This window comes from Pungitius pungitius, chromosome 15 (assembly GCF_949316345.1).
Source record: "Pungitius pungitius chromosome 15, fPunPun2.1, whole genome shotgun sequence".
NCBI lineage: Eukaryota > Metazoa > Chordata > Actinopteri > Perciformes > Gasterosteidae > Pungitius > Pungitius pungitius.
The window spans coordinates 13,715,870-13,740,491 of record NC_084914.1 but is presented as its reverse complement, the minus strand read 5'-3'; the positions used below and the strand labels follow the sequence as shown (position 1 = coordinate 13,740,491).

The window sequence follows — 24,622 nt, the reverse complement described above, 5'->3', positions numbered from 1 at the left end:
ATCCGTCTCCTCCGCCTCCCACCCGCACGCCCTCCCCTCCCCTCCCCTCCCCTCTCCTCTCCTCTCGTCTCCTCTCCTCCCTCCTCCCCTCATCTGCGCGCTCTGTGTCTCGCTTCGGACAAACTGCGGCGGAGCGCTGCAGCACCAAAAGTTTACCAAATCAGTGTAGTGGTACCCGGCTCCGTGTCGGAGTGCTTCTGTGTTGGTTTTCCTGGGACTCCGAGTTTGGTGTTTGCTTTATTTTTTACTGATCTTTTTGCAGTTTAGCCATGGAGACTCTTGGAGGTCTCCTCGCGCTGCTGTGCGTCGTTCTGGCAGGAGCGCAAACGCTGAACATAAGAGCGAAGTTGGAGGGTAAGTCACTACTGTATATATGGACCAATCTGTTGTATCCGATGTTAATGTTGTTATGTTGCATGTCTTGCTGTGTTTGAATGTCAAATATCGTGTGCTGAAGTGATGGTTGCTGCCCAATATAGCCCAGATGTTTGTTGACTTCGGGTGACACATTTTCCGAAGTCTGCGTAGCCTTCGTCTGCAGAGGATACCAGTAGCCTATAGCCCACTATGAGCGGGCCCTACAAAGGGCCCATGGTGGTCTTAATGGGCTTTAATTGGTTTCGATCAGGGTTGGGGTGCAAAGCAGACAAAAGTTCTACCTGTGCTGTGGATGACAGCTGATACATGTGGAGAAGAACCAAAGCAGGTGATGGCACCCCAAGCCTGTTTCCCTGCCATGGTACCCTGCAGCAGATAGTAGTACAGGTGTGCACCCTGATAGCCATGTGGTGGGTCAGCACAGGCCTCCACCTGTGCACCTGTATACAGATGGGTGGAGTGCATCAGGTGGGTTTAGGCCACGTCTCCAGTGCTGCAGTAGTGAGATCTATCCTGACATCACAATGATTGGTGCGTGACTGATGGTAAATGTTTTTTGGATCTTCACTGTTTCATAAACCCATTGTTAGCCTTGTGGCTGTGTTGAGATTGTAACCAATGATTATCGAAGATTCTTTTGAGACAAATCCTGATCCCGACCAATCGAGGTCAAGGCCCAACCTCGACCACCCAGTAGGGTTTTGGTAAATCAAGGGTTACCATGTTGATGCAAACTTGTTGAATGAGTGAGATTTGCTGACAGTCGTGTTTGTTTGTTTGTTTGTTTTGTGAACAGATTGTCCGGTTGACCTTTTCTTCGTGCTGGATACATCTGAGAGCGTCGCCCTCAGACAGAAGCCTCCCAACTATTACATCGACCAGATCAAAAAATTCACCAATGACTTCATAGATGAGCTCAGAGAAATGTAAGTCACCAGCATACACACACGGAATCCCAACCTCTAACGTAAAGAGGAAATCTACCAGTGGTTTCGATGTCGAGGTTTACTCTCTGACAGCGTGACGTCACAACAGACCACGGCCATCACAGATTGAAACCTTTAGCCACTGGAGGCAGTGTTGTACAAAGTTACAATTTAAGTGTAGACCGTAGTCTACTAGGTGCTACATATGCAGTTAATACTTACTGTATCCCATTTTATTTGTTCATTAAGGATTTCAAAGGTAAAGTGTGAGAATCTGCAGAGTGTAGCAGATGCAGTAAACGCAGTGACCTCAGAGCTGTGATGAAGTGCAGTATTTTTACTCAATTACATGCCATTGCTACCTGTCTGTAATGTGTTGTCTCTCTGCTTAACACCAGGAGTCATCAATGCGGCCGCACCCTGAGGTGGAACTCGGGAGCTCTGCACTACAGTGACGAAGTCAAAGTCATCCGCGGGCTGAGTGACCTGACCACACAGCGCGAGGCCCTGAAGGCCGACATCCTTGGCATCGACTACATCGGCAAGGGCACATATACCGACTGTGCCATCAGGATGGGGGTCGGTCAGGTGATGATTAGGTAAAGATGATACACACGTACTCTTCAACAGACAAAGTAAAGAGGAATGCCACATCCCAACGTGTGCTTGTTTGTGTGTCGGCATGCAGCGGCTCGCACTACCACGAGAACAAGTACATCGTGGTCGTGACTGACGGTCATCCTCTCACTGGTTACAAAGAGCCATGTGGCGGCGTGCAGGAGGCTGTTAACGAAGCCAGGCAACATGGTGTCAAAGTCTTCTCTGTTGCCATCACACCCGACCAGGAGGTAAAACACACACACACACACATTTGTAAATGTTGTGAACAAAATCCACGCCGTCCTGAAGATAGTTATAGCATTTTTTTTTTTACTTGTCAGCTAGCTTATTTACTCGTGTAAATTGAAAAGAAAACGACTTTTTATTTAAACAACAACTTTCAGAATGTCTTTCATTATTTCCCTAACACACTATACACAAAGAGGGCTGTCGCTCTAATCCTAAAACCAGGCTATGAGTCAGCATTTTTGCACTTTAATTTTCCTTGTCTCAAAGTCAAAGATTTTTTGGTTGTCTCAAATGACGTCTAAACACAAGATTGAGACGTATTCTCTGAAAATAGAACGACTCTCTCTAAAATAGATCAACTGCTAACAAGTGTCTGCAACTGGACCACGATATGTCATCTCGCCGCTAGTCTGCCTTCTTCATACCTCATGGCCGTTCTGGGGTAGTTCCTTTAGAGCCAAAAGGAGTCCTTGTACAGTTCACAAATGTAGTTTGGATACAAACAGTGAGTTTGATAGTGTAAACACTTTATCTTTGAATGTACAACTTCATCTAGTAACTTAGACTGCCTATGCTTTATCTTACCAATTCTAACCGTAACCGTAAAACCCAAATTAAAACCCTTTCCTTTGCGTGAGTTTAGCGAACTCCATCTACTTACATTTCCTGAATGTAACAACTCACAAGGTCTGAAGCTTGAAAATGGTTAGGACAACGATTTAAGAACACGCGCACATGCACACACACACACACACACACACCAATGACTCCGACTACATATCAAATTAATTTCTGATCAGAACACATGAAGTTGTGACTTAATTAGAATTCCATTAAAATGTCTTTAAATCGTTCCACATTCCACATATTCAGTATCCTAAAACATGCATTGTGAGCTGGTTGTGTACGAGGCAATAGTCATGTTTTACACATTGTGACATAACCTTAGTCCTAAAAATAAAATATAAATCCAGTCACTTGATGATTGATTTAACAAATCTTTTGTAGTCTTTATTTATTCAGTTTTTACCCCATAATCCAACAATATAACAAGGTCTATAACTGAACAACTGGTGTGTCTAATAGCAGGAGGACTTTCAGATTGCTAAACAATGCACCATGATGTTGTTTACCAGGAAGTATATTGTATATTGTTGCAGCTGGTATCATGTGTTGATGTCATGTCGTATCTCTTTCTAGGAAACCAGGCTGTCACTCATTGCCACAAACCCAAAATACAGACAGAACTTTACGGCTGCAGACGACACCAGAACCTCCAAGATACAAACCATTCGAACCATCATTAATATAATCGTATGACTCCTCCTCTCCTCTCTACAGCACAAACAGAATTCAACTCATATATTTTTGACTAACTCTGTTTTATTTACCTTTTCAGACCAACGAGACTAAGGATACGGTAAGCTGTTTTTGAATGGAAGTCAATTGCACTTTTGTTTCCTAACTGTATCTACGTGTGAAGGAGTAGGTATGCAGACTGGTGCATGCATTATTATTATGTACTGCATTTACAAAATAGTTAATAGTTGTTAGTCTAGGGCAGTTTGTGCCTTGACATTATGTTGATTTAATTCTGACTGAATTGTTTAAAATTAGGGAATCTGTATTATTCTATTTCTTAAACAAAACATTTCTTTGACTTTTGCTGATAAAGACAAAATGATGTCACATATTTGGGCTGAATGCAATGGCAAAAAAATATTTACAGATCAAATCTCCATTAAACAGGGTGCAATAAATCAAGTTCATTCTCAGGATCATGTCTTATTGCAGCTGTAGACTGTCGTACTCAGGAAACAAGGCGAGGTCACTCAGGACCTACACAGGAAGCTGAAAGGAGATTGCAGTGATATTCCCAATCTTGCTTGCTTTTGTATCTCCCAACAAAATCACTGCAGCGCTATCTTAAATATTGGACAAATGGCTCAGCCCTGAATAAACTCTCAGACCAGAAAACGTGGCGTCATCCCATGTCTCCTTCTCAGATTCAACACCAAAGTCTTCTTTAAAGTGTTAATCATAATGTTTCCTTTTTTCCCCTTAGTGTTGCTCTTACGACTGCACTGTAAGTATGCCGTTCACGCTCATATAGCTAACATCAATTCTTCTTTAGCTTTGTTCTTTGAGCGCTTGTCTCACTTTTTGTATTTTGTTGTTTTATCTGCAGGCTCCAGATGGGTCTCCAGGAAAAAAGGGAGATATCGGCTCTAAGGTGTGACACAATACCAAAAGCACTGGACCCGGAGCAATCGGCTGCCCCAAAAATAAACTAATGTACAGAACTTTACACTGGCTCACCTTTTGTCTCCCTCTGTACAGGGAGAAGCGGGTAGACCAGGGATGCCAGGAGAGAAAGGAGATGATGGCTTCCCGGTAGGTTACATCCACAATCGTCCTGCTTATAATATACAAAACCCTCTTGGGACTTATAATGCAGGTTTATTGGAAGTCTCATACCCATTGTTTAATATTGGTATATCTTGGTTACAGGGAACTATTGGAGATCCTGGTCCTGCTGGTTACGGTGGGATGAAGGTAAAGTGCACCCATTGAAGGAGATAACTTTGGCTGAAACAGTACTAGTACTACTTAATACTGATTAAGGGCCATATGTAATGGGTTACATCTACCTACAATAAATTACCATTCCCAGTTACTTGTTAATTTTAGACTTGACTGACTGATTAATTCACTGCATGTAACGATAATGATTCTGACGTGTGATTATCCGTTTCCAGGGAGACCGCGGTGGCAAAGGAGGAAAGGTACGCTCAGAGCAAGACAAGTATACTTATGATGGAGTGTGTGCTCTTGGATTGGCGTGGTGTGTAATTCATGGACATGGCTGACTGATGTGTTTTATCTGCAGGGTGACAGAGGACACAAAGGCTTTAAGGTGAGCTCCTCCTAACAGCTATCCAATCTTCAGAGGATTGCTCTCCTGCCTGGTATTCCTCGGAAAGTCCATGGTTTAATTCTTCTTGTGTCATCTTTCCATCCTCTTTATTTCTGACTCAATCTTAGGGAGATAAAGGTCAAAGGGGAAATGATGGCGTTGATGGCTCCAAGGTGAGTTACAGACCTAAACATCCAACAATATATATATCTGGTTCCCCGGATGTTCTTTTGTTGATTCCATAGAGTTGTTTGAAGAGTTCTTTCACTGGTTTCCCTTATTAGGGTGAAGATGGTTTCGCTGGTCTTCCTGGTTGTAAAGGATCCCCCGGATCGAACGTGAGTAGTAAAAATCACCTCAGAATAATCCCATTATTACATTTTGACTTTAAAGATTTGAATCATCAAACTATTGTGTTGTCTTATCTTACTCGTACACAATCTGCAGCATTGTTTCCTCCTCAGCCATTAGCTGCAATTGCATGTTTAGGAATGCCTGCCTCAGCGCGACCCGGACTGACATCCGGCCTGCTGCAGGCGGACCGAAGCCCTTGGCAGATTGTTTTAAATGAAGCCATGTAGTCACACTGTAAACAAGCGCAGGATTGAGTGTTGTGGCTTCAGCTGCTGGTGATCACACACTCAAAGAGAAAATCTCTGTGATTCTTTTCTGCTTCCAGGGGAAGCAGGGAGATCCTGGACCAAAGGGAGACGCTGGTCCGTATGGACGGAAAGGAGGAAAAGTAACATGAAATGACACACGTGCTCTTGAAGATTTCCAGCAGCCTTTCGGTAATCTGTAATGAGACATGGTTTTCTCCTTTTAGGGAGATCCTGGAAAGGATGGCGGACCAGGAAGGCCTGGGAGCAATGGCCAGCCGGGACCTGAGGTTATTCAGTGCAAAGAGAAGCACAATGACAAGCGACAGATGAGTTCAAAGTGCCTTTAACGAAGCCAGGATCACGATACATGTGCAAATGTCTGTGTTGTGACAGGGGGATAACGGCCGAGCTGGAAACAAAGGGGACAAAGGAGAGCGCGGTGATGATGTAAGCGATGAATCTCCTGAACTTTGCATTTGTTAACGGCCCGTCTAACATACTGCCTTTTGTGTGTGTGTGTTTTTCAGGGCCCACCTGGAGTCAACGGAAATGACGGCGAAGCCGTAAGTAGAATTGATATTGGCTTTGACATGAGTGTGTGTGTGTGTGTGTGTCACAGCTGCCAAAACATGGCATTATTAACATTTTATAAATCCCCTGTAGGGAGAAAATGGAGAGAAGGGCGATCCGGGTTCTTCGGGAAACAGAGGTCCAAGAGGAGACCCGGTAAGATGATAAGGATGATGGCGAAGGATGGGGAGTAGTCGCTCACTCATCAGATTTTAGCACCTCCTCAATAGAAATTCATGGGACATGTTGTTTGTCATGTTGATTTCATGAAGTAATTCCCAAAGTACTGCAGCTGTTCTTGCTAGGTTTAAAACTTGGCTCCGTCTACTTAACTTCACACGTTTGTTCTTATCCTTACCAGGGGGATCCAGGGCCCCGTGGAGAGCAGGGGAGGGAGGGCTTAAATGGCCCCAACGGTGAACCTGTAAGACCCTCTCGTATATAATCACTCATATTCATACAGACACACACAGGAGCCACGGCCCCACTGCTTGTTAGCCCGTTGTTTGGAGTTTCAGGAGGCGCCACAGGCCCAATTACCAACCGCCCACTTTTTTCTCTGGCAGCAACCTTCTTTTTTTTTTTTTTTTGCAGTCGATAAGTTTGTGCACATGCGAGCACTCGTGCGCGTGCATTCGTATTTTGCGCTGTTGGGGGGGGCGCGTCGGGCAGAAGCCAGAGGCAACCCTGGCAGCTGCTCACTCCTCCATCTCCCCTCTCTTATTCTTACCCACCAACACTCAGTCCTTCCCCTCTGACTCAGTTCTTCTCCCCGTCTGCTCGGGCCAAAGCCTCAGTAGGGTTTTCGGTGTAATAATAATAATATGTTTCAAGCATTAGTTGTGCTAACCTCGGTGATGTCAGAACTCTCAATGGCTCTTTTGTGCGTTTCTGCTGCGCCTCCTCGCCTCATCGGTGCTGAACGAATAGTAGAGAAGAGAGGGTGGCAAAAACATGGAATAACTGACCGTTTGGGCCTACCTCAAGGAAAATCTGTATCCTCACACGCGGTGTTGGGCTGTATTTAATTGTAATTTGTCAAATGGGTCGTAGTATGCTGTATTAAATGTATGCAGTATGTCTTAATATTGACTTATTGAGCAATAGATTTTGGTTTATTTTTATCCAGCAATAACTTGAAATAAAAGAAGCCAACAGTTGGCCTTAAACACATGTTTGATGAAAAAAAAACTTGAACCAAAGAAACTACATCAAAGATACTTGTTCTGTTTCAGCAGTATGACCTCGCTACGAGGAAAGGACTGAGGGGTCGCTTGCAACAGCTGGACCCAGCTGTTTATTGCCGGGAGATGGCAACAATTCAAAATCTAACTCAGTCCATTAACTACAACGTTTTGTTTACCCTTCTATAAATGATGTGTCAAATGCACCAGAAATAATTTGCGAACTAGACAGCTTGTCTTCGTGCTAAGCTAGGCCGGCTTAGTTTCAAGCTCAGGGATGGCTTTGGATGGATCCAACCATCACTGCAACACTCAATGAGAAGTTTAAGATTTAACCCATTCAGTTTAGCATATGACCGAAGGCAATTGATTCAAAGTCTTGTCTCAAAGTGTTGTAGGTTGGTGTTGGTTTTAAAATATTTAAAGCCCTCTGGTATGTTTTTATATGGTTCTGAGTGTTTTAACGGGGTCTCATTAACGGTGTTGTTGTTTTCCAGGGCCAGGCTGGCAAGCCCGGACCTCCTGGCTACAGAGGAGATGAAGGCCCACCCGGACCAGAAGTGAGTCCAACACAACGTACATTATGCTGAGAGGAGCCGCACACGTATCTACTCAATCAGCTTCTGGCTTTTAGGGATAAGATCCTACATCCCACAAGTCGGAACCTTTCTGCTTATTTTCCATGGGAGTTGTTTGTAGTGTTTTTCTTAAACGTCCTCTACTTATTTCAACTGTGTGTGGTTTAATTGGAAAAATATAGATTCCGAAACGTTCTGATTCTGATTAAAATTGGTGGTTTGTTTCGTCACTATTAATTTAAATAATAATAATTAAATCTGATCAAACCACTCCCGCCTCTATGAAGATTAGCTTATTGGCTGTTGGAATAGGAAACTCATAAAAAAAGAATGTTAACATACTGTGCATAATGGTTTTTAAACTGTGATAAAGTCATGAATAGTTGATGTTAATCAATTTACCTTTTATCTGGAACACCATCGATTTCATTCCCAAATCTGTAAAAATGTGCAGCTAACTGTGTCAACACCAAACAACAAGCTGATCGTAACTCATGTATGTTCGGCTCGAATAGCAAAAACCTTTTAATAGATTGTTATGAATAATTGCCACGTGAAACGTTACAGTCGAGAACATCCAAAGTTTTCATCAAACCCATTTCACATCTTTCTAATCTTATCTTTCCTTTCATCGACAAGGGACCCAAAGGGCGGAGAGGAATCAAAGGATCTCCAGGAGACAGAGGCCAGATGGGGGAGAGGGTGAGTGTGGGGACAGATGTGTGCCATCCATCATGTTCTCTGTATGTGAGGATGGATCCTGGAGTGAATCTCCTTCTGAATTTCAGGGAGAAGATGGTCTGGCAGGTAATGGAACGGCCGGTTGTCCTGGTTTCCAGGTGAGGGTTAAAGGGTGTTGATGTACGTAATGTATGACAAACTGTCCTCCATTTGCTTGATTCTTAACATTGATGTCTTTTTTTTAGGGTTATCCTGGGTCCCGCGGACCACCTGGTGAGCCGGTAAGTTATCTTTCCAATTTCTTTTTTAATTCAGACTTTTATTAGAAATTAGATGTTGGGCATATATGGATCCACAGCTGATGTAATCTGGATGAATAGATTGAGTTGGTTACATTGGTGTTAGTTTTTTTTAATATAACTTGTGTTCCAAACTTGATTAGAATGGCCACCCCAAGTACTTCACATTTACACGTCAACTCTGAATGTCTGCATCCATGTTTGAAGTTGACTGGCAACAGTGTGAAATGGATTGTCATGCTTCTTGACCTCTGACATTTGCTGTGTGACCTTCAGGGTAGCCCGGGAACTCCTGGACCCAAAGGAGATGACGGAGATCCCGGAGATCCAGGCCGCGATGTGAGTCTGCCTCTTTGTCTCCTTTTTGCAGTTACTCCTCGCTCCTCGATCTCATTTTATCGTTCCCCAATCCCTTTTTTGGCAGAGTGCGCGGACAGGATGTGAGTCACATGTTTCGTTTTATGGGTTCACATACATATTTCTTTTCTACTGGCCTCCTTAAAAAGTATTATAATAATAACTATTTTTATTTTACTTTGTTTTTGTTTCTCTCTTTGGTTTAGTTTTACTGAATTAGTTTTTTCTTAGTTTATCAATCTTATAGGTAATCTTACCCCTCATCCTGTTCTACAGCTGGAATTACTCTGGCTGGAACATATTGTGTGTGTGTGTGTGTGTGTGTGTGTGTGTGTGTGTGTGTGTGTGTGTGTGCGTGCATATCTTTGGGTAAGAGGGCTCGGAGCTGATGCAGCTGTGTATGTGTCGTTGTCAAGGTTACCAGGAAATGTGCAGAAACAATGAAGGGACCGCATCACTCTGTGTGAGTGTGAGTGTGTGTGTGTGTGTGCGTGTGTGTGTGTGTGTGTGTGTGTGTGTGTGTGTGTGTGTGTGTGTGTGTGTGTGTGTGTGTGTGTGTGTGTTCACAGCAGCTTTACATGCGTGTGATCACACATGTCTCTAAAGCAAGCCCGTTTAACACTTTAACATGAGTTTTTCATGCTTGCATTAAAAGAATTTCCAATGTTTAATGGCATAAACATCTCTGCGTTTGCATTTTCAGCTTTGTTGAGACCATAAACGTCATCTTTATTATAAAGAACTGTATCATCAACTCAAGAATTTATCCATATTCAGCTTGAATTCAAACTTGTCTTTGGAATTTCAAATTTGACTCCATGGAGACTGCTTCACTCACAGGAAGCCTCGATCCATCCATAAACTACAGCTAAACTTTGAAAAACGTTTTCCAGGAATATAAACTATAAAATGAACCACATGGTCTTCAAATAACCTCCACTTTTAAATTTAATTTATATGGGCTTTTGATAAAATATCTGTAATTTTGTTCCCAGCAGCTTCACCAAAACGAAAAGTTTGACACTTTATTTAGGTAAATATGTTTAATCACTTTAATTCCAAGAGTTAGTTGAGGTATTTGACACCACCCTCATTTGTCAGGTATCCAACCAGGGTCAGCAGCTTAGCATAGTTTAGCTTAAAGACTAGAACTCTGAAAACCAGCCAGTCTCTGTCTGTCATGCACCCGGCTCCACCTCTAAAGCTTATTAATAAAGACGGTACAAAGAGTTATAGTTTCACGCGAGGTTATCTGCCCAACTTCATTCCTTTGTTCAACCTCTACAGCCAGGCTAGCTGTTTCCCTCTCTAAGCTAAGCTAAGCTAACTAGAGATTAGTTAAAATATTCTCCTCCAACTTTTGATAGGAAAACCAGACAAACCAGATGCTAGTTTGCCTTAAAATGCTGAGACATCAAATACCAACTAAATATTCCAAGAGTCTAATGCCTGTAAAGTCAGAGAAATGTTAGAGCAAAGGGTCAAATGTTTTAATAAGTTCCTGCTGTGCAGACTTGTCCTCTAAGGCCTGCCCTTTCTTTGACTGGAGGTCACATGCACGGCAGACAGGGTTGTGTCAGAGAAGATAAAGGTAGAGACAGACCCTTTTTTACCATATAACTAACACGCTTTGGAATGAAAATATACCAGTATTCGACAAGGTACCGCAAACAGTCACATCTAGTGGGGTGCCTTCAAATATGATACAAGGTCAGGATGCGTGTGTGGATCACGTGACCCATGTTCTCATCATCCAAATGTTTAAACCTGAGAATGTACAGAAATTGTTACCATGTGTATCTGTTCCTGTGTGTGTGTGTGTGTGTGTGTGTGTGTGTGTATTTCAAAGCAACTATGTATGTATGTGTTAAAAGCCATGTGGCTTACATTACCTTCTCTCTGCCTCTCCTTCTCTTTCATATTCTGTCCACTTCAGGCCGATGGTTGATTAGCAACCGTGCAGATCTGCTTGAGTCTCAGATCAAAGAGCATGTTGAGCTACCAATAGGCATCGAAGTGACCACAAATCAAACTGCATTTGTAGCAAAGCAGAGATATACTATGTGTCGGAATAACTTCTCCGGTATTGTTTCTTTGATGAGGAAATACGTGCAGCTCTTTCTGTAAGCGTTTCACTACTGTAGTTGAGTAAATGTGTTCTTTGAAACAGCCATCCCGCCTTTAATCTGCACATTTTGCAAGCCGTTTGATCCATTGCACATAGTATCGGCCTCTTCTGCAGCTGTTCACTGTCCTCCTCAAACCAACATGCCCACACTTCAATTCAGTGTCTGTGGGAACAGGGAGCATAAACAACTTGTATAATTTTGTGAAAATTGATTTGTAGAGTCATCGCTCTTAATGTTCCACATTTCTACAGTCTGATCTCATAGCAGTGCAGGTCAGTACAGCAGCTGCAGGGAAAAAGAGAGCTCAGCCTAAGCCTCTGCAGCTGCACTGGTGTGGAAGATAGCAAGGCAGGACCAGACCTGGCCTTTGTGAACTGGATTCAGAGGCTTGTGACGGACTGACAAAAGGCTTTTCATGTGTATTGCATTTTCCATTCCATCTTTGTTACGTACATTTTGGTCAAATTCAAGCGGAACTATCCTAAAATACGGCAAGAAATGTTATAAAGAACAAATCCAGACATTTTGCCAAGTCAGTTGTCACTTCAGGGGCTCCGTGTGTCAGGTCAGAATAAAGCAAGTGGCTGCTTTGTACATACTATGGGAATTGACTTGTTGGACCAAAAGTGGACTCATTATTTGCTGGAGTAGTTGCCATTGAACTTTTTGAGTGCTTCACATATTCATAAAACCCCATTAAGACACAACGCATCATTAAAATGATTGCAAACACATCAGCATGAATACTAGTAGAAATAAATAGCAAGTTCTGTCATCCTTCCAAAGCATTTTTCTTTCTCTTTTTTTAAAGAAACTCAATGCAGGTGTGGGCCTCATTTTCCATTCATTTTCTCTTTCCACAGAACAACCAACCAGGACCTCCAGGACCTGACGGACCAAAAGGTCACAGAGGACCAGATGGCGATCCAGTAAGAAAACCAGAGACTAAATATAAAGCCCCCCCCCCCCAAAAAAGCCGTTTTTGTGTGTCTGACTGTGGTACTTTCACCAAAATATGCTTCCATTTCAAATAGGGAAGTATTTTTCCAAATGTAGCAGCACAATTTAGCATACCTCCCTTAAACACAAGAGAACTGTATATTTGTTTGGAACTATTTTTAGCCACGTTTGCTGTATTTGCAGCACTAGCTGGTTAGCCAGCCTCAGCACTCAACAAAACATCCAACTGCATGCGAAGACAAAAAAATGGCGTCCCCTTAGTTTGGCTTGGAGTATGTTGGAGGTTTAGGGAAATTCCATGAAAAGACGAACAAAGGTTGAGTCTAAATATAACACAGTGTATCATTCACTCCTTTCTGTCTATTCCTTCTCCGCCTCCCTTTTTCTTTGCCGTTCCGCGTCTCCTCTGGCTTGTGTCTCTGCTGCATATTTCTGTATGAACAGTTTCTTTCTCTCTCTCTCTCGTGTTTGCCTGTGTGTACTAATGCAAGCCATGCCGGCCTCTGTGTCACAGGAAAGAATGCTCTTAAACTGAGTTTAATGTGTGTTAAAATAAAACAGATGGCTTTCCTGTGTCTGTGTGAAAAAAAAAAATGCTGTGGCAATTAACTTCTTAAGATTGAAATGTTGCATAAAAAGAGTAGCGTTGAATGAAATAAAAAACTAACTACTGACTAACATTTAAACACATCTATCGGGGGATAAATCCCTTAGTCCCTTTATCTTTTTATCAATTCGTTCTCCCTCTCTGTTTAGGGACCTCCTGGGCCTCCCGGACCACCAGGAACTGATGTGAGTATAAAAATATTGAATCGGTCCATTTAATGTGAACCCTCACTTTCATTTCCGTCCCATGGTTGGTCGCTTAAGCACCTCAGACTTAATTCCCCCTTGAGGCTGTTCTGGTTTTCATTCTGAAAGCGACACTGTGTCTTTAGTCAAAAGGCACACATTCAATTTCCTGAACAATAAACCCCACAGTTTTCTTTGTTTCATTTTGGAGTAGCTTGAGATGGTCTTTTCTACATAAAGTTCTGTTATGTGATTTAATAGTGCATTGCTGTATTGTAACATTGAACTCCCCTTTCTGCCTTTAGGAATGTGAAGTCCTGGATATCATCATGAAGCTCTGCTGTAAGTTTAAAACGCTGAACAGAGACAAAGTACTCCACGCTAAAAACGTTGACCTTTTCAACTCAGAGCCTGATTAGCCAGACATGCCATTGAAACCTGAAAATGTGAGGGTTCATGTGGCATTAATTGACTTTGATTTGTTTTTCCCCTCTTATCGTTTCCCAATCCCTGCAGCCTGTTGTGGTAAGTTTGTGCTCAATTAAAATCCAAGTCGTCGTCATAATCGCCTCTCGCTCTCAATGGCCGTCATCATCCATCGTGATTTTGTTTATGTCCCTAGAGTGCAGGTGTGCGGCTATGGACCTGACGTTCATTGTGGACAGCTCAGAGAGTATCGGTTCTGCAAACTTTGCTCTCGCCAAAGAATTCATCATCACGGTCATAGACAGACTGACCAAAGACCAGCAGCTGAAGGTAATGTGCTGTTCACTACTACTACTACTACTTCACTGTAGTCTATAATCCCCCATCTGTAAACGGCATGTGTTCATTCACATTTACATCAAAAGTTTCGCACTAACTATTTTTAAATATGTTATGAAATGCTGTCCTTAGAACCAACCTCAAAATAGAAAAATGTTAATTTCTCTTGTTTTTTGTAACTTGCTTTTATGTCTCTCCAATGACTGTTCCCTTCCAGTTTGGATGTAATTAGTCAGGATGGGTGGAACGCACAAATGTTGAAAACAGGAAAAGACATGTTTGCAGACAAAACACACAGTCACCATGCACTGATTTTCCTTCCAGTTTGCAACTAATGAATCCGGATTGAGTGTAGTCCAGTACAGTGGATCGCAAGCCCAAGAGGCCGTCAAAATCACAGCCGCTGGCCTCATTGATTTCAAAGAGTGAGTTCACATGCATGCCACCAGCGTCCTGTCTGCCTCGCTGTTAGGCGCTTTTTGGTCCAGTGTCATCACTTCTGCAATATTCAACAGTATTGTGTTTTATTAAGAGTGATCAATTACAATTTCTTTGCATCCAGTTCAGAAATTGCCCCACAATATGTTCTGCTACGCTTATTTTCACATTTGTGTTTTTACTGGTGATTATGAATAGAAAAATAAATGTTGTAGTTAAAGAGGATAACTTTACATTCTAGGCGTTGCACGTATAGCTTTCTCTCAAAGAAAAGCATGAAATGATGTCATCATATGTGAATTAAGGCTAGCTTATAGACAGATACATACAAATGTATTTATAGAGGTAAGCATTTGCCCCTACTCCCAATAAGATACTAATACAGCCCACGTCTACCATAATAGATGAATGAATAAACAAGGATATGGGTCAATCATTATATATGCATATATAGAATTTAATTAATTTCCTTTGTGGCATAACATTAGCATAACTGTGTGTGTGTGTGTGTGTGTGTGTGTGTGTGTGTGTGTGTGTGTGTGTGTGTGTGTGTGTGTGTGTGTGTGTGTGTGTGTGTGTGTGTGTGTGTGTGTGTGTGTGTGTGTGTGTGTGTGTGTGTGTGTGTGTGTGCGTGCGCAGGAGAGTGAGGAAATTGAATTGGCTGGCTGAGGCCACATACACAGGCGAGGCCCTTGAATACTCTCTGGCCGAAACAATCAACCAAATGAACCATCCAAACAAAGTGGTTATTGTTCTAACGGACGGACGTTCTGATATACTCAGGGACAGAGTTCCCCTCAACGTGCTCTGTGGTAAAGGTCTCCGGGTAAGTACAATACAGCCGGATAGACGACAATCCGCACAATTTACATCAACGATTAGCATCGCAAATTCAAAAGTTCACAATTAACAGTATAGTAGTAAAGTATAGAACAATATTGAAATGACATAGACTTGTCTCTTGTGGTGTTTTTCGAACCAGTTTAACAGGGTGGTATCAATTATATGTTGCTCCTCCCTTTTTTGGAGTAAAAAAGAAGAAGATATATATCACAAGAACTTTTTTAGAAATGATAAATGACTGTTCTTGCCATACTCTTTATGTAAGATATAAATATAACAATAATTCATAAATAATGAATAACCCGCCCAATTAAGCAAACCTTTTCTTCCCTCTAGGTGGGGGGGGTAGGAGTGAAGGACTACGCAGGCACTGAACCTAACCGAGAGCAAATTGGGGAATTGATCTGTGAGAACGACCCCAAACCAGGCTTTTACCTTGTCCGGGACAACTTTGCCGAGCTGCTAGACGACGTTTTCCTGCAGAACCTCACAGCCCAAATCTGTCTCGGTAAACAAACACACTCACACAAAAGTCATTTCTATCAGGAAACCTTTTCTACTACTCTCAAATAAACTGACCTATTAACCCTTGGTTTTCTCTCATTCAGATAAGAAATGCCCAGACTACAAATGTCCCAGTAAGTCTTTCTTTATTCACTGGTTCCAAAGATTGATTGATTGTTACCGTATTGCTGTTGACCCAGTTTTTCATTTACATCTTTAGTAACATTTGTCTTTCTCACAGTCGAACATTCAAATAATTAAACAAAGACACTCAGTAAATGAGAGCTGAAATAAAACAACCAATAGTTAAAAGCCATGCAATATAAAAGTAAACTGTATAAATTCTATCGGGTTGTCTTTCACTTTGTTACATTGATTGTCATTTACCAATCCACTGGAAACCGCTATTGATCAAGTGTTTGTGTGTGTGTTACAGTTTCTTTCTCTCAAAATTCTGAGATCATGGTGATGATGGACAGCTCGGCAAGTGTTGGGAAGAACAACTTTGAGATCACCAAGACCTTTGTCAGTCGCTTGGCCGAGCGCTTCCTGACTGCCGAGAAGGCGGGCGGGGTCACGGTCAAAATGGGTGTGGGCCAATACAGCTCAAGCGCCCGCATGGAACAGGCGCTAACTGACAAATTGGAGCTGCTGCACTCTCAAACCGAGAAAGCGGCCTTCCAAAACGACGGCACGGACGTGTTGGAGGCCATGGATTTTGCCACGAAGGCTTTTAGCGGGTTGATCGACCGCGGGGACCGCGACGCCAGGCGCAGGAAGACGCTGGTTCTGTTCTCCGACGGCAGGTCTCAGGGCCTCACCATGAGCTCGCTGGTGACCCGCGTTCGTCAGGTGGCGAACGGCGGCGTGGATGTCTTTGTCGTCGCCGTTGGCAGCCAAGTCAATGAGGCCAACCTGCTCGCGCTGGTGAGCAGGGGACGGCCGGACGACACCATCTACGCCCAGCGCCACCTGTTCCGTGTCCCAGACTACAACTCCCTGCTCCGCGGGGTCTTCCACAAAATAGTCTCCCGCCGGGTGTCCCTCCCCTGAATGCAGAGTCCTGAACAACACAACCAACGCGCTTTAGATTCTTAATCCCATGACGAATATTCATTCTCACTCATTTACCAAACACCATGTTCACATATGCAAAGAAAGTTCGAGTCATTTTCACAAAATGACAAACGATTTTGTGACCATCAAAAGGAAAATGTTTTACCTGTTTTACCTTTTTCCCTTAATTGAGCTTCCAAGGCTGGTTATATCAGGCTGTGTACAATCCCCACCTTCTCAGCTAAGATCTTTGGGCTATAACCCAAACGATGGTGCTATACCAAACAATTTTGCTGCTGGTTGTAACAGTACACAACTGGAAGGTCAATTTCAGGGTTAAAAATGTAACATGTCGAAAGGGGAGGCTTCATCTGTGTTGATGGTTTAATCTGGACTCCCTTTTGTAGCTCTCACCACTTTTTCAATTGGTGTCAGATTTTTAGTATTTTACAACGTAGGCAAAACCACTGTGAACGAAAAAAGGCGCATGATTGGCTCTTCCACATTATTTTAAGTTTGCAAAAGTCAGTTGGAAAAGCCAAAACTTTATCCAACCTTTGACCATCACCTCAAAGCTTCGTTAGATCACCAAACTGACTGGGAAAACCAGAAATGACATCATTCACATTTCCAAACAATCCAATCCACACTCGACACCACAGCTGAACTCAACATGTGTCATTCCAGCCGAGTGTGTGTATCTGTGTGTGTGTGTGTGTGTGTGAGCAGCTGTAGGTGTACATCAATTAAATGCATAGCAGTGTGTGGAAGAGGTTCTTTTTTGTGTAGCCTTGGGTAGTTGCTATAAATTGTGCCGGGGTCACTTGTTCAAATTACAGAATGGCGTAAACCTATTCCTTCTTTGTGTAGAGCAGAGCAGTCACACACACACACACACACACACACACACACACACACACACTTAGGTGCCCCATCACTGAAGTGGGAAAAAATCTGCATTGGTTGAAGGCTAAAAAAAAGCCATCTACAGGATTCAGGCTGTGAGGCCATCACATGCACACAAGCAAAACAGTTTGTGCCTTTTATGATCCCCACAACTGTCTCACACTTTTAGCTCCGTTGCCATCCGTGACCTTGAGTGTAATGTTGTTTATTAACTGTGGTGTTTGTCTTAGTGTATCGGCCTCTACCTATGTTGTTAAAGAAGAAAGTTTACCTGAGGACACAAAAACTCAGCAGTATTGTGAAAGCGCCTACAATAAAGGTTGCTACACATATGTGCGTGTCGGCTCATTTTTGTCTCTGCATGCGCACACACACACACACACTTTTGTGGCTGTCAGAGTCATTCTATATAGATGCATTTTTATAACGTCATGCTACTCTTAAGATCTTCTGATAGATAGAGGTTTTCAAAAATTATCTAATATTTACTAACTTGTTTTTCAAAACTATTTTGAAAATTACTAATTAATTACACGTTTTATGCTGACTGCACATACTATCTTCTGGCATTAAATGAGTGATATATGCTTTCATCGCCAAAGGCTTTGGTCATGCGTCTAGTTTCTTTTTCCACACTCGGCTATCATTGTTAGCATAGGCTAATCAATCAGATTATATATCTTTAAATGCTCATGCAGGTAGGGGGCTTAATGGAATGCATCATCATCCAATGAGATCTCTCTGGTATAAATCATTATCTCAACTCTTTCAGAATAAATTGATTAAAAACAAGCCCAAAGAGTATCTAATTGATACGAATGAATAGTTATGAGAATGTATCCACTGTATGCGCTTATTTATCATATGTATGTATATACATGTATGTGTACATGACCATATCGTTTTATTCTGTGTGTGTGAATAGTATGGGCGGATCAGTATGTATGTATTATTCATAATCAGAAATCTATTGAACCAGTGAAACATGCAACACCCAGAATTTTTTTAAGTGCCAAATAAGTGAACAGACATGGACAGTGTGAGAGACAGTTAGGTCCCTTCTTAGGTTCCTAGGAGAACGCTGTGGGCCACGCCTCTCCAGTCACTGATGAGCCAAGCGTCAGGCGATCAGCGAAGCCTACATTACCGCCTCCTTGGCCGTTTACGACTCTCTTCTATCCCTCCCCTGGTTTGCTGTTGGTGCTCTGTCCTCAGGCAACTGAGACACATCGTGAGCTATTTCTGTAGAGGTTCTCTGCCATTTGTTTTAATATCCTTGTTTTTTTCCTGTTTTGGGGCTAGATAGGGAGCTCAGTATTGTTTCTGTTTATTTTCAGTATGTAAGCTGAACTCTTATTTTCTAGTTAGTGAGGGAGTTTTGTTTTGGTCTTTGAGACCCTGAAGTCATTTGTCTATCATGCTGGACCCTGTTCAATAAAGAACTGGTACTAAACCCCGCCAATACGTTATGGTTAGTGCTCGCCTGTTTTACAGCCAGCGTGTGAGACAGAAGGAGACAGTGTGTGAGACCGTCTGTGGGACATTATGAGAGACGGTGTGTGAAACAGAATGAAAGACAGCGTGTGAGACAGTAGGAGACAGTGTGTGAGACGGAATAAGAGACAGTATATGGAACAGTGTGGGAGACAGAATAAAACACAGTGTGTGAGAGAGTAGGAGACAGTGTGAGACAGTATGTGAGACAGTATAACAAACAGTATGAAAGACAGTATATGGGACAGTGTGTGAGACGGAATGAGAGACAGCGTGTGAGACAGTAGGAGACAGTGTGTGAGACGGAATAAGAGACAGTATATGGGACAGTGTGTGAGACGGAATGAAAGACAGTGTGTGAGAGAGTAGGAGACAGTGTTTGAGACGGAATAAGAGACCGTATGAGACAGTATGCAAGACAGTATGAGAGACAGAATATGGGACAGTGTTTGAGAAGGAATAAGAGACAGTAGGAGACAGTGTGTGAGACGGAATAAGAGACAGTGTGTGAGACAGTATGCGAGACTGTATATGGGACAGTGTGTGAGACGGAATAAGAGACAGTAGGAGACAGTGTGTGAGACGGAATAAGAGACAGTAGGAGTGAGATGTGAGATGGAATGAGATCATATCATGTCCCCTGATATTAGCACTTAACTTCGAGATTAAGACGTATTGACAACTCATAAAGGTTGTCAGAAAAAGATTCAGAATTTTGACTGGCCGCAGCAGAGTGACAGTAGGCAGACAGCACAAGCCTGTATGTGCCTGTTAAGGTGCCTTCGGGCACATCTGTACCCGCACCAGGCCTGCTGCGTTGCAGCTGTGCCTGACCTACAGCCTCTCTGTTGAAGTGGAGATAAAGAAGAAAGAATTCCAAGCTCAAGGGTCAAGGGTGTATCACTAAAAACATGTGGTGTGGCATCCTAATGCATACAAAAAAACTAACGTGCTTGGACAAGCAAATGTTGCAAAAGGTCATTTGGCTTTGGCTCAATGAGACACATGTTTTAAATTCAACGTTTACACTCAGGCTGCTGCAGAATTTCAGTGGAACTCGCGAGGCTTGAATTACTTTCCTGCTTTTTTTTTCTGTGGTCTTTTTTTGATCTCCATTATGTGTGTGTGTGTGTGTGTGTGTGTGTGTGTGTGACCACTTGCAAACCGATGCACATTTAGGTGCATGAGATCTGTCATGTTTTTGGCTGTGTTTTTGAGGGGGACTAATCTTCCAAAATCTGTGCTGGCTCCGACCTCAGCCATTTTGCATTGAAATTCAGTGGTAATTGCATTGGTTTATGTAAGAACTGGATGTGTAGATGGTCTTGTGGTGTGTTGTGTGCGTGTGTGTGTCTGTGTTTATCATGCATGGGGTAACATCTCCCAGCTGCCTTGCCGGAACAACAATCACATCTGGGGGAAAGGCGGGGAATAGATTCTAAAGAGTTTCAAAGGAAGAGAGGAGTAAATATTAGCTTATTGTAATCTTCTTCCACAAAGCATTTCTGATTCCGGATCTGCAATGTACAGCATCTGGAAGAACGGCATCCCTCCCATACGTACGCAGACTGAAGAGCAAGAACATCTTCCCCTGTTTGACTGTGGGGATTCAGCGCCGGCGCTCCGCACACGCACATCACGCACTGCGCGTAGGGCACCAAGTGCCTGAGGGGGGCATCAAAAATGTGGGACGTGAAAAATCATCACAGTAGGCTACTAGTATAAATAATAAATAAAATATGTCTAAAGCATGTTAATATGCAAAAGCAATACAAAAGTAATAGGCCTAGACCAAATTAGTCGAGATAAAGGGGAACCTCCTGTGCGGCCCCCCCTCCCCCCACCTCCGGCCCCTCCTCCCCCCACCTCCCAGTGGTTTGTTGGATTATGCCTCAAATCTCACATGTGGCAAACAGCTTTGAAATGGTTTCGAAAAGGCATCAAGACTCGGGGGCGGGAAAAAGAAAAAAAAAAGAGACAGCGGGATGATGCTCGCGCGTCGCTCTCAGCTAAGACAATGTTTTAAATCAGGGGTCCCCAAACTTTGTCTTGTGAGGACCGTTGCTAGCGGTCACCGGGCGGCCGGCTGCCCACATGTACTCACGCTCATAATGTCCGCACGGATCGCCGTGGGCCGTATTCGCTACTCGTCCACGGGCCGCCCGAAGTTTCTGTTGCCGTTACCGTTTTGGTTATTATTTGTTTTTTATGTTAACATTTATGTTTTTGTTATCATTGATGTTACCGTTATCGTTTCTGTTACCGTTAGCAATAAGGCTAGCAATCATTCCTTAGGTTGCTAGCTAGCTAGCAATGGTATTTCTGATTATGCTTAAACTGTCATCAGCATCAATGGGGACGTGGCTCATATGATGACCTGATAGCTGATTTTGCAGCTAGGAAATGCAGGCGTGTGCCTCTGTAGGGCCTTTGACAACTGATGGTAGTGAAAATGTTTGTATTATAGTTCTATCGGATAGCAGAATGGTCTCTTTTATAGAGATGGTAAAGTAAATTCTACTGTGCAGTTTGTACTTATGTATGGTTATTTGCACTTTATTATTATTATTTGTACTTATGTATATTATTTACTGAAGAAATGTGCACATTATTATATACTTTACTTTCTGCGTTTACAATATTCAGTTCCAAATCTGTGTTTTTAGTAATTGTGGTGGTATTTGGTATTTATAATTTTATCTTTTATATAATTTATTTCTTATCATGTTTGTTTATGTAAATTATTTATGTTTAGAAGTTATTTGGGGAATAAAGAGAACCTAACTAAGAAATTCTGAATGGTTGTTATTCCTTTGGTGGTGGTGGTGGTTGGTTGGTTGGGGGGGGCACCACCAAGCACCCAAATGGCTAGCGCCGGCCCTGTGGGGATTTATGCAATTGCACACATATGCTTGCTTTGTTTTCATGTTCTTTTTGACGTCTCGGCTTTTGTATTTGTGCATGTTTTTTAATGTGACGTAAACTGAGCAGTTCATTGTGGGTTTTCCGTAGAACTTCGGAGGAAAAGTTGCTGTGATCTAGGGAGAGTCAAGCTGTTTTTGACTCTGGAACTGATTACACCGAATCCCCCCAGACTGAAACGCTCTTTCAGGCCATGAGAAGGAAATAAAGGAAAAAAACATTTTAAAGAGGAGTGTGTGTGTTTATGCGTGTGTGTGTGTGTGTGTGTGTGTATGTGCCCGTGTGAGAGAGAGAAAATTCGGGGGACAGAGAGCGAGCGGCTGAGAGTGATTTACTCTTATTTGGAAGGGAGGCCATTCCTATTCTATGAGTCACACTTTAAGACCAGAAGCCCCCCTCTCCATTACACACACAGACACACACCACATACACACACTGCTCCACTCCTCTCTTCTTCTTCTCTTTTTAAGGAAAAACTTCGCAGACCAATGCAAGAGAACAGCTACAGAGAGTAATTACACAGTTCAGCTGCTGCTGAGACTGCTGTCTCACCTCCGATGTCTTCTGATAATGTTCAATAAAAAAGCATCAGGGATTGAAACGTATGGAAGTAAATCTGTGTCATTGGGTTTTGAACGAAAAAGGTGATTGAATTTCTGCATTGAAATTGTGTATTTGAATGCTTTTCAACATTCTGCAAAAAATTCAACCGCAAATAATTCAACACTAAAATATTCAACCACAACATCCGGGACCTCACGCAAGAGCAATCGATTATAGATTCAAGATCAGGAGCCTCCGTCAAGCAAAAGGAGCGAGCATCCAATACAACTTGAAACCGACAGGACATGCAGGAATAACCGCAGTAGCGCCGAGTGCGGAAAGTGGTCGATGGAAGGATCCTTTTTCAGATCTCAGTTGGGTATTAAGTGGCATGCAGTCCAAGTCCATTAAATATTGAGGGTCTGGCACAACACAGCGACCCCCAACTAGCGCAGAGTCTTAAATAAAGGGATGTACGTCTTAATGCGAGGCTTTAGAATTTAACTCAAAGGGATCCTGTATTTGCTCATTAAGTCTGAAACGAGAACCCATTTTTCAGTGACGGTGTTACGTGCCTACTGGTTTTTGAACTACTGGTTTGGCTACGTGTGAGTGTTTGTTTTCCCCCGACAGCGGCACATGTCATATTGCTGAAAATGTTCAAAATGCATCCCATATCCAATAAAGAAGAGTTAAAGCCCCGTTATTGTTGGACATGGCTACAATCCGGTCACCATGCTGCCGACAAGCCCAAGTTGTATTGGGTGCTCGCTCCATTTGCTTGACGGACGCCCCTGATCTTGAATCTAGAATCAATTGCTCTTCCTTGAGGTCCCGGATGTTGTGTTTGAATTTTTTTGCGGTTGAATTTTTTGCAGTTGAATATTTTAACGTTGATTTATTTGCGGTTGAATTTTTGCAGTATTTTAACGTTGAAAAACATTCAGATACATAATTTCAATGCATAAATATTCAGTGCTAGAAATTCAATCACCTTTTTCTTTCAAAACCCGATGACACAGATTTACTTCCATAGAAAATTTCTCACGAAGGAATAGATACCAGTTTCTAGTCATTCACATCGGAATCTGCCACACTCGGTTCACCAAATGACCAAGCGGCCCCGTATGCTCACTCTCAGAACTAATAGCCTCTCGTGTGACGGATGTGGACTTGCATGTAGAAGCCTGTCCCTGGATAACAAATTAGTGGCAGTGTTCACATGCTTCGGCACCTCTACGGGCCACATCAAAGTATTCAAGCAGTTTGAACAGTCACGCCAACATGGTCAGCGAGAGTGTAATGCTTTACCTTCGCAGAGGGCCATGTACAGACATAGTGTGTGATCTAACAGGGAGACCTCCCACCATGTCCTCCAACACATACATGTATAAACATGGTGAGCAGACACATGGACAGTCTGTTAGTGTTTATATTGAGTATAAACTTCTCTCACTCTGCCCTCTAATTGCATCTAGACCAGCAAGGTCCGTGTGTGTGTGTGTGTGTGTGTGTGTGTGTGTGTGTGTGTGTGTGTGTGTGTGTGTGTGTGTGTGTGTGTGTGTGTGTGTGTGTGTGTGAGTTTATGAGTATGAGGCGGTTAAGTACTGTTAATTCTGTTATTTTTCAAACTACCACCACATTACAAGAATAACCTTTGAAACATCCAGAAATTCTACCCCAGGGACATTAAAGCCCAGTGTTCACATGGTTCCTCATAAGTTGTCCAATCTCCTGAGAACTACTACCACGTTACAATCTGTTGGAGCAGTGTGAGGCATCCTCATTGCGTGGAATTTCTTCAAAACCCCAGCTGCGCTTTGGCATCTTCTTTTCATGGCACTGATACTTGGGGTGCGCGCGCGCGCTCACATGGTTTCCTGTGGAGCCATGGCGCCTCCAAGTGGTCGGCAGGTAGCACCGGGGTGT

General features: G+C 42.8%; 1 protein-coding gene across 1 annotated transcript; it reads left to right on the top strand.

Annotated features, from left to right (window-relative positions):
- Positions 1-84: 84 nt before the first annotated feature.
- Positions 85-18,080, top strand: col6a1 (collagen, type VI, alpha 1). The gene is made up of 35 exons (XM_037458246.2): positions 85-354; positions 1,175-1,304; positions 1,703-1,903; positions 1,993-2,152; positions 3,354-3,467; positions 3,553-3,573; positions 4,219-4,239; positions 4,342-4,386; positions 4,494-4,547; positions 4,665-4,709; positions 4,913-4,939; positions 5,044-5,070; positions 5,199-5,243; positions 5,355-5,408; positions 5,750-5,812; positions 5,897-5,959; positions 6,066-6,119; positions 6,200-6,235; positions 6,336-6,398; positions 6,604-6,666; positions 7,924-7,986; positions 8,644-8,706; positions 8,793-8,843; positions 8,931-8,966; positions 9,261-9,323; positions 12,334-12,399; positions 13,187-13,222; positions 13,528-13,564; positions 13,739-13,747; positions 13,845-13,978; positions 14,312-14,412; positions 15,065-15,251; positions 15,605-15,776; positions 15,877-15,906; positions 16,209-18,080. The coding sequence occupies exons 1-35, from the start codon at positions 270-272 to the stop codon at positions 16,823-16,825; spliced, it is 3,036 nt and encodes a 1,011-aa protein (XP_037314143.2). The 5' UTR covers positions 85-269; the 3' UTR covers positions 16,826-18,080.
- The last annotated feature ends 6,542 nt before the right edge of the window (positions 18,081-24,622 follow it).

Bases quoted from the DNA above. Each gene is read 5' to 3' on its own strand.
- col6a1 (XM_037458246.2), top strand. From the start codon at position 270: ATGGAGACTCTTGGAGGTCTCCTCGCGCTGCTGTGCGTCGTTCTGGCA. The intron at 8,707-8,792 runs GTGAGTGTGGGG...TCTGAATTTCAG, and splicing joins GAGGCCAGATGGGGGAGAGG to GGAGAAGATGGTCTGGCAGG. The intron at 15,252-15,604 runs GTAAGTACAATA...TCTTCCCTCTAG, and splicing joins TCTGTGGTAAAGGTCTCCGG to GTGGGGGGGGTAGGAGTGAA.